The sequence below is a fragment of the Sorex araneus genome, chromosome 8 (assembly GCF_027595985.1).
Source record: "Sorex araneus isolate mSorAra2 chromosome 8, mSorAra2.pri, whole genome shotgun sequence".
NCBI lineage: Eukaryota > Metazoa > Chordata > Mammalia > Eulipotyphla > Soricidae > Sorex > Sorex araneus.
In genome coordinates, this window is record NC_073309.1 from 54,121,903 (window position 1) to 54,130,478 (window position 8,576).

General features: G+C 43.1%; 1 protein-coding gene across 1 annotated transcript; it reads left to right on the forward strand.

Moving 5' to 3' along the window:
* The first annotated feature begins 774 nt into the window (after nucleotides 1-774).
* On the forward strand, nucleotides 775-1,865 carry LOC129406858 (vomeronasal type-1 receptor 4-like). Its single transcript, XM_055146473.1, is given in 2 exon segments — nucleotides 775-910; nucleotides 913-1,865. Coding segments are annotated over 2 exon segments (1,089 nt in total).
* Nucleotides 1,866-8,576: the final 6,711 nt, after the last annotated feature.

Sequence of the window (8,576 nt, forward strand, 5' to 3'; positions counted from 1 at the left end):
TATCTTGCTTATGTCTGCTGCTTACAGATCACCTACCGCTAATTAAAATATGTCTTCCATAGATAACAGTTCTCTGCCGTACATGTCTTTCATTCACAATATGTTGCATATCCTGACTTTCCACTGATAATTTGATATACTCAGGTACTAATAAATTGATGTATTGAAGACCGATATTATCATTAGGCAGTTTCTACTTATACAACTAATCATGCCTCAGTGTTTCTTGTCTGTAATGTCTGTTATTTTTGCACTTTTGTTCCTCAACTACACGTGAATGAGTCTCCCTCTTTCCTTCCTGTTGTTGAGCCTTTTTGCACTTAGTAATCCAACTTGCCAGGGAAGAGCACACACAGCTCTGCTGCTTCAGGTCAGCAGCTCAGATTCAGATCTGGAAACCTTTCTTAGAAATTGAAATCTGTCTGAAAACAAGTCTTCTAAAAGAAATGGAAATGAGTCATTGGAGTGTGCAGCTGAGGTGTGAGTTTGCAGGGTGTGAGTGGCAAGCACTATATCTTTTCCATCCCAGCCAGGTAGAAACTTCCTCCAGACCCTTCATCAGGGCTGGGACTTCTGCCATACCCTGACATCTTGGTGTCTCTGTCAGGTCTCTTTAATGAGGAATGTCTCCATGCCTAATTTGTGGGGAGTAAAGAAGGTAGTGCCTTCCCACCACTCTGGGTCATGAGCCAGACATTGATATGCTTTTTAAAAATTTCATTGACTATGCTTTTCTTGCTGTACCCCCAACTCTCGAAAGTCTCTAGGTGGTAGATGGCCTGCATATTCCACAGCAGGAGGCTTTGGACCGTGGAGAAGACAGATTCTCAGTGGACTCAAACAAGTGATAGGGGCCTGTGTCTTCTTTCCCATGCAGGGCTCTCTAGCTCAGAAGAGAAGCTTCCCTCTTTGGAACCAGCGTGATGGACACCAGAGATTTGATAGTAGGAATGATAGTCTTATTTCAGAGTGTGTCTGGGATCTTGGGGAATTGTTTTCTTCTTTCCTATTATTTCTTCCTTTATTTCATGGGGTTTCAACTGAGATGCACAGATTTGATTGTCAAGAACCTGATTGTAGCCAATTTCTTGGTCCTGTCCTCAAGTGGAATTCGCTACACCATGGAATCTTTCGGGTGGCCACACAGTCTCAGGGACTCGGAGCGTAAGTTTCTTCCCTACATTCGTGGAGTGGGCAGGGGTATGTCCATTGGGACCACCTGCCTCTTGGGTGTCTTCCAGGCCATCACCATCAGCCCCAGGAGCTCCCGGTGGGGGGAGCTGAAAGGTAAAGCTCCCAAATGTGTGGGCCCCTCTATCATCCTGTGCTGGTCTGTGAACATGCTGGTGAATGTCATCTATCCTGTATTCATGTTTCATAGTTCAGACAGTAATGCCACCTCAAACCAAAAAAGTTTTGGCTACTGTTCTGCTGTTCGTCATGACCAAACCATGGATTCAGTGTATGCTATGCTGCTCTCCTTCCCCGATGTGATATTTTTTGTGATCATGCTATGGGCCAGTGGTTCCATGGTTCTGATCCTCTACAGGCACAAGCAGAGGGTTCAGCACCTTCACAGAACCAGAGTATCCTCTAAATCGTCCCCTGAGTCCCAAGCCACCCAGACCGTCCTCTTCCTGGTGAGCACCTTCATCTATTTCAACACTATTTCCTCCATTTTTCATATTTCTTTGTGTGTTTTCAATGGCTCCAACTGGTACCTCTTGAACATCAATTCAGTCATCACTTTGTGTTTCCCAACCCTCTGTCCTTTTCTGCTTTTGAGCCGAGAGCCTGGTGTGTTCAGGTTCTGCTCTGTCTGCGTGAGGACTAAAAGCCCCCTACATTCTATGAGAAATAGCTAAAGTGTCTGTTTGTACAGTGTTCATTTGATCAGTTGCTCTTTTCCTCTCTGACATCTCCATAAAGTTGAAGTGAATGATGGGAGAGTGGTAAACAGGACATGCTGTATTTCTTATTCAAAATTCTTTTTTTTTTCTGTTTGGGTCACACTCAGCGATGCTCAGGGGTTAGTCCTGGCACTGTACTCAGGAATTACTACTTGTGGTGCTGAGGGGACCATATAGGATGCTGAGGATTGAATTCCAGTCGACCAAATCCAAGCAAACACACTGCCCTCTGTACTATGGTTCTGGCCCTTACTCTAAATTCTTAATGAGTCATTATTATACTGCTTGATTAACCACATGTGCATTGTTTGTGATACAGTGTTTCTTACCTATTCAGTGGAGGAGTATAGAATATTATCATGACACCACGTACTGGTGCCATCTGATATCACAGAAATGGGTTACGTTTGTATCTTCCAATCTACCACAAAATGTTTCGAGATGCAGTAATGGGCCTTCTATGTGAAGATGGCGTACACAGAAATGAACAGCAGGTGGCAGATCATTCCTGAACTAGAAAGAGATAGAGCAAAAGTGGAATTCAGTTAGAAGTTTGGTATGTTTCATCCCTGCAGTTGGGGAGGTGACATATTTGGTAGTTGCAGTTAAGAATGTAGTTGACCGCTAGTGACAATTCTGGTATATATGACTAGATGAAGGAGGGATGAGAGGCAGAGGGGCACATACAGTTGTATTTTGATTCTACGTGGGGGTCTCCATGCCGTGCTCGGTGCACTTGGGGGCCACTTCCTGTGATAACTCGGCCCACCAGGCGAGACCGAGCAGTACTTTGGTTAGTTATGCTGTAGTTCTGAGAATCAGTGGGGCTGTGGACACAAGGGTCACCCCAGGCTTCAAAGCCTTCACTCTGCAAGAGACCATTTCGTTTTAGATACTCAGAGCCTCGAGCTTCCAATTTGGGTTTTTTTGGGGGGTGCGGGGTGGCACACCCGGCGATACTCAGGAGTGCTTTTGGCTTTGGTAGACTTTGAGATCTCTTTTCAGCTCTTATGCTCATTTTTATACATCAGCTATGAGTGAACAATTGGAAAAATGTGGATGGCATGGACTCAGGATTGTTACAAGGCAAATTTTGTCTTCCTGATGACGATGATTTTTCTACACGTTTGTAGAAAGAGGCCAAACTGCATGCTCATGTTTCTGAAGTGAAATTCATCCATGGTGGAGATATTCATGACACACGTGGGGTCAGCCATTTGAAAGCTAATGACCTGGTTCCATTCTCTTTTATTGGAAGGTATAGTGTATATTTCCTCATGGATATTTCTTATTAAGAAAAAAATTTAAATAGTTTCTCTGTATTTACATTGTGAAGTTGAGGTGAAATATTAAGCACTTGACAATCTGAGAAACAGAAGAACTGTTTCAATATAATAGATGAAGCAATTAAACATTGTGCATGAAATTACCCTTATTTATAATGCTGATATGAGATCATTTCTTGCAAACAAAGATAAATAATATACATGCCTGTAATTGGATATTATACATATATGATCTATATATATGTTTGTACATATGTGATGTCTATAATGTTGTTATCAATCTTTAACAATAGAATATGTATTTTCAGTATAACTATATTTAGTATTAAATAAAACAGCTCTTGTAGAGAATGTTCTCTGCTGTGTATATTTCCAAAATTTGTTTGTGAGTTTCCATAAAAAATATTCAAATTTTTCCCAATTTACTTATTATGTGACCTCATGTCTCAAAAGATGGAATTGGGGGGGGGCTGGAGTGATAGCATAGCGGGTAGGGCATTTGCCTTGCACGCGGCCGACCCGGGTTCAAATCCCAGAATCCCATATGGTCCCCTGAGTACCGCCAGGAGTAATTCCTGAGTGCAGAGCCAGGAGTAACCCCTGTGCATCTCCAGGTATGACCCAAAAACCAAAAAAAAAAAAAAAAAACATGGAATTGGTGAGTAGATTCAAAAAAAGGTTTAATATAAAAAATAGCAATTAGTTTCTAATATTGATGATTTGTTGCACATAGAATGATTTTTTTAGTCTGTTCCTTTTCTAAAGAGTAGTGCACTGTAGCACTGTCATCCCATTGTTCATCTATTTGCTCGAGCAGGCACCAGTAACGTCTCCACTGTGAGTCTTGTTACCGTTTTTGGCATATCAAATACGCCACGGTAGCTTTCCAGGTTCTGCCATATGGGTGGGATACTCTTGGGAGCTTGCTGGGCTCTCCAAGAGGGATGGAGGAATTGAAAACAGTTCAGCCTCATGTGAGGCAAAACACCTACCCTCTGTGCTATCACTTCTTTTCTAAATAAAATAAATTTTGTCGGTTTTTTCTTAGTCTTGGGGTCACACCTGGTGATGTTCAGGACTTACTCCTGGCTCTGCACTCAGTAATCCCTACTGGCAGTGTTCAGCGGATCCAATGGGATGCTGGAGATCGAATCCAGCTTGTCTGCATGCAAGGCAAGCGCTGTGCCCACTGAACTAACTCTCTGGATCCCAAATATTTTATTTTTAACATTTTAAAACTCATATTTGATACTTATATAAAATATAGAAGTAATAGTTTTAAAAATCATAGACAATACATGAAAAAATTGCATCTTGATGCTTTTGAACTTACAGGTCGAATCCATTCTTTTGTTTGTTTGGTTTGGAGCCATATTCAGCAATACTCAGGTGTAACTCCTGGCTCTGCACTCAGGAGTTACTCCTGGTGATGCTCAGGGAGCTATATGGGATGTTGGGAATCAAGCCCGTATCAGCTGCATGCCTACTAGCTCTACTGTCAAATCCACTTTTACATAAATTAAGATACAAGTCTCATCAGAGCAATGTGAGTATCTGTCCACGTAATTCATCTGTTAGGAAAAGTTTAATGTTCACATGACTATATGCATAAAGTGCCTCAATAAAATTAGTCTCCACTTAGGGTGCCTTTTTAGCAATTTAGGCAAATTTTATCTTCAATCTCAGAGAAAGTAGCTCTGAAAAAAAAGTCAGCTAGTATCATCAAAACAATATCCATGCGACATATACATACATACATACATACATATGTATTTGGTTTGGGGCCCACACTCAGCTGTACTTCCCCCTGGCTCTGGGTCCAGGAATCATGTCTGGTAGTGCTTAAGGGGTTGCATGCTGTGACAGGGACTAAATACAAGTTGCCTGCATGCAAGGCAAATGCCTTATCACTCTGCTGTCACTCTGGCCCCTCAATATAGTGTCATAAGGAAAATTAAATGGAAAGAATACAAACATAAAATGAAAATTTCTGCTAGTTATAAAATAACTCTGAACTCAGAGAATAACTTAATTTAAAAAATAATCAGGGACTACTGAGTGGCCTTCTATTAGTTAAAGTGTAATATCATATCCTAATATCTTATATCGAGATATAATTCCCCCCTATAAATGAATTAAACTCTACTTTGTGAACATACCATGTTTCTTCTTAAAATATATATTTTATTCAACCATTTCTACTGAGGTGTCAGGATTTCAACCAAAAGTGTCAATCATGTTTTCATGCATACATCATTCCAACAGCAACCCCTCACTAGAGATCCCCCTTTCCTCTACCCAAGTGGAAGACCTACATGCTCTCCCACACACCCCATTAGGCTTAGTTTTCTGGACAGAATCTTCTGTTCCAACACTCTGACCATTTTCTATTCCCTTCCTATGTTTCTGTTATATACCAAATATGAGAGAGAAAAAATATATATATTCTAATTCAGGGTCAAAGAATCTCAATTTGTAGTACACATGTTGAAGTGGAAAAGCTAAGATTTTTTTCACTAATGAGAAAAAAAATTGGTTTCCTATGGAAAGAAAGTAGGAGACAAGAGGTTAAAAAACAGAGTAGTTTAGAGCTAAGGAGCTTATGTGCTCCTGAGTACAGAGAATTCATTGTCAAAAGTCATCCCATGGTCTGATGAAAATTCCATCATTAAGAATTCTGATGTGGTGGGCTGGAGAGATAGCAGAGCGGGTAGGGCGTTTGCCTTGCACACGGCCAACCCGGGTTCGATTCCCAGCATCCCATATGGTTCCCTGAGCACCACCAGGAGTAATTCCTGAGTGCAAAGCCAAGTGTAACCCCTGAGCATCGCCAGGTGTGACCCAAAAAGGAAAAAAAAAAGAATTCTGATGTGGTGACTTCTCATTCAGTGTTTGGTGATTTCTGAAAGCAACTTCTTCTCTCCAAGAACAGCAATTTCACCTCTTTCAGAATTCTTGTTATTAGTTCAGAGGAGAGAGAGAGAATGTAGTGCCTCAGGGAGAGTTCCCCAGAACTAGTTAATGATGGCATCACATATGTCAACTTCTGCCTATCCACTCACTGGTCAAAAGGCTGCTTTGAAGTCTTGAAGTAGTCATTTTTATTCACACACATGAGAGAAGAGAGAGACACAGCTCTATGAGTTTTGGGATTACAACATCACATGGTAGTTCTTAAAAATCAAAGAAACAAAGAACCAAAAAACAAGTTCAATAACCCTTGAAGTTTTTCTAATGATTGTAACACTTTATTCCTACCTTTAGTCTGATATGGTTCCCTCTTCTCCATGTTCTTGACAAGTCACATTACCTTTACTGGGGGTAGCCAGGGTCCCAACCGTGAGAAACGAATATTGCTGTGGTGGGAGATACATTTCCCCCATTGCATCATTCACCCATTCCTAAAGTGTCTGCATATTCCTGAGCCTTTGCTCCATCTACATCATAGAGAGGATGGTGAAGGAAGGTAGACTATGGCTGAGGGGTCTCAGAAAATCACTCGAGAGAACCGTGGTGGTTGGGTCATGTGGCGAGATCTGACAATTGGCTGTGACTTGCTCTCAGGTCCAATGTGGGCAACAGTGTGTTTGCTAAGGTGTGAAGTGCTCAAAAATTCAACAAACACACTTTCCTGCCAAGAGTGAAGGGAGGTCACAAATTGAACAGACACTTCAACCAACATACAACTGGTCCTTATCATTGATTATCAGGAGAATGCAAGTCAAAATGACAGCAAGATATAACTTCAAACCTACATTGAAAAGACCAGAGATGGGTCAGGCTAGAGAGGTCATATAGCTGCTAGAGTGTTTGCCTTGCTTGAGGCCCACCTGGGTTCAATCTCTGTCAATCCGTTTGATATCTGGAGTCCTGCGGGGAGTATTCCCTGAGCATAGAACCTAGAACAAGACCTCAATACTGCTTGCCATGTCCCAGAAATGAAACAACTACAGCAGATCAAATGAAGGCCAGAAACAACAAATGCTGGTGGGGACACAGAGTGGAGGGAATGGTATGTTTGTGGAAGCATAAACTGGCCTCATCTCTATGGAGGACAGTGTGAAACGAGGGGCCAGAACCACAGCACATGGGTGTGGCACTTGCCTTAAAAGCATCTGACCTGGCTCAAACTCAAAACCCCATAAGGTCCTGGGGACCCCGCAGGAATCATCACTGAGCAACATAGCCAGGAATTAGCCCTGACCAGGTGTGGCCTAAAAGCAAAAGCAAATAAACAAGCTAACTAGAACTATGTTATGAGCCAGCAGCTCCATTCCTTGGTGTCTGTCCAAAGAATACACTAATCTACCCACATGGCTCATCTTAGCATTATTTACTGGGGTCAACGTGAGGCAGGAGAGAAGCAAAATGCTCTAAGAGAGTGAGGGTAATGTTGCGCTGTACCTGCAGTGGAATCCTAGCCAGCTAGAGGAAAAGATGAAGGTACAGCTTTGGGCCCCAGCAGGTCTGGAACTGGCTTCGGCGACGCTCAAGCAACAAGCAGCTACGGACTCTTCCTTCCTAGTTTGGCTATACAGATACATCTTAAGGCTTCAGATGCACCACTGAGGTTGTAGCGGGGTATGACCCGGGACTGAGAAGGAAGAGGATGAAGGGTTTGTGGGATGTGGTAGCATTTTGAAGAGGTGTGAAATTATGCTGAAACAACTTATAGCCTTGTAAACCAGCTTGAACTCAATAAAAAGGAATAGTAATAAATACACGTTATGTTTCAAAGGGCTCTACATTTCCTGTTAAAGGATCAAAAGGGAGGTGGGCTTGAATCAGATGCACAAGGTCTCTGATATTTTGGACTGCCGTTGCAGTTGTGTGGATGTCCCAGGGATGGAACCCGGGTTGCGTGTAAGGTAAACGCTCTCTTCGCTGTACCATCTCTGCGGACCCCTACGGGGGCCTTGAATAAATACCAGCCTTGGCATATGAGATAAAAATCAGGGAGCCTCCAGCACAAAGTTATTCTTACCCCGCCTGCTGGCAAGCCCAACCTGCAGCACACCCAGCCTCACATGACGTCATACATTCCTCCTTACGCATGCGCAAAAGTTCCCTTCAGGACTAGCTGAAGGGCAGGCGGTGTTTCCTCCCACTCCTGCCCCTCATTGGTCAGCAGCAACTGCTCATCTCGCCGTTGCTAGCGGCGACGTAGGCGGGCACAATCTTGGTCGCTAGGATACAGCACTTCCGTTTCCTCCCCCTCCTTTCCTTGGCTCCAGCAGGACTAATCTCGACCTTGCGACCAATGGCATTGGTGGTGGGCGGTACTTTATTTGCCTGGACCAAAGAAACGCGAGCTCGGCCTCGGTGCAGCGCAGCCAATGACGGCAGGGCAGCCCCTGTGAAGCGGTTCGGGCGGCCCCAC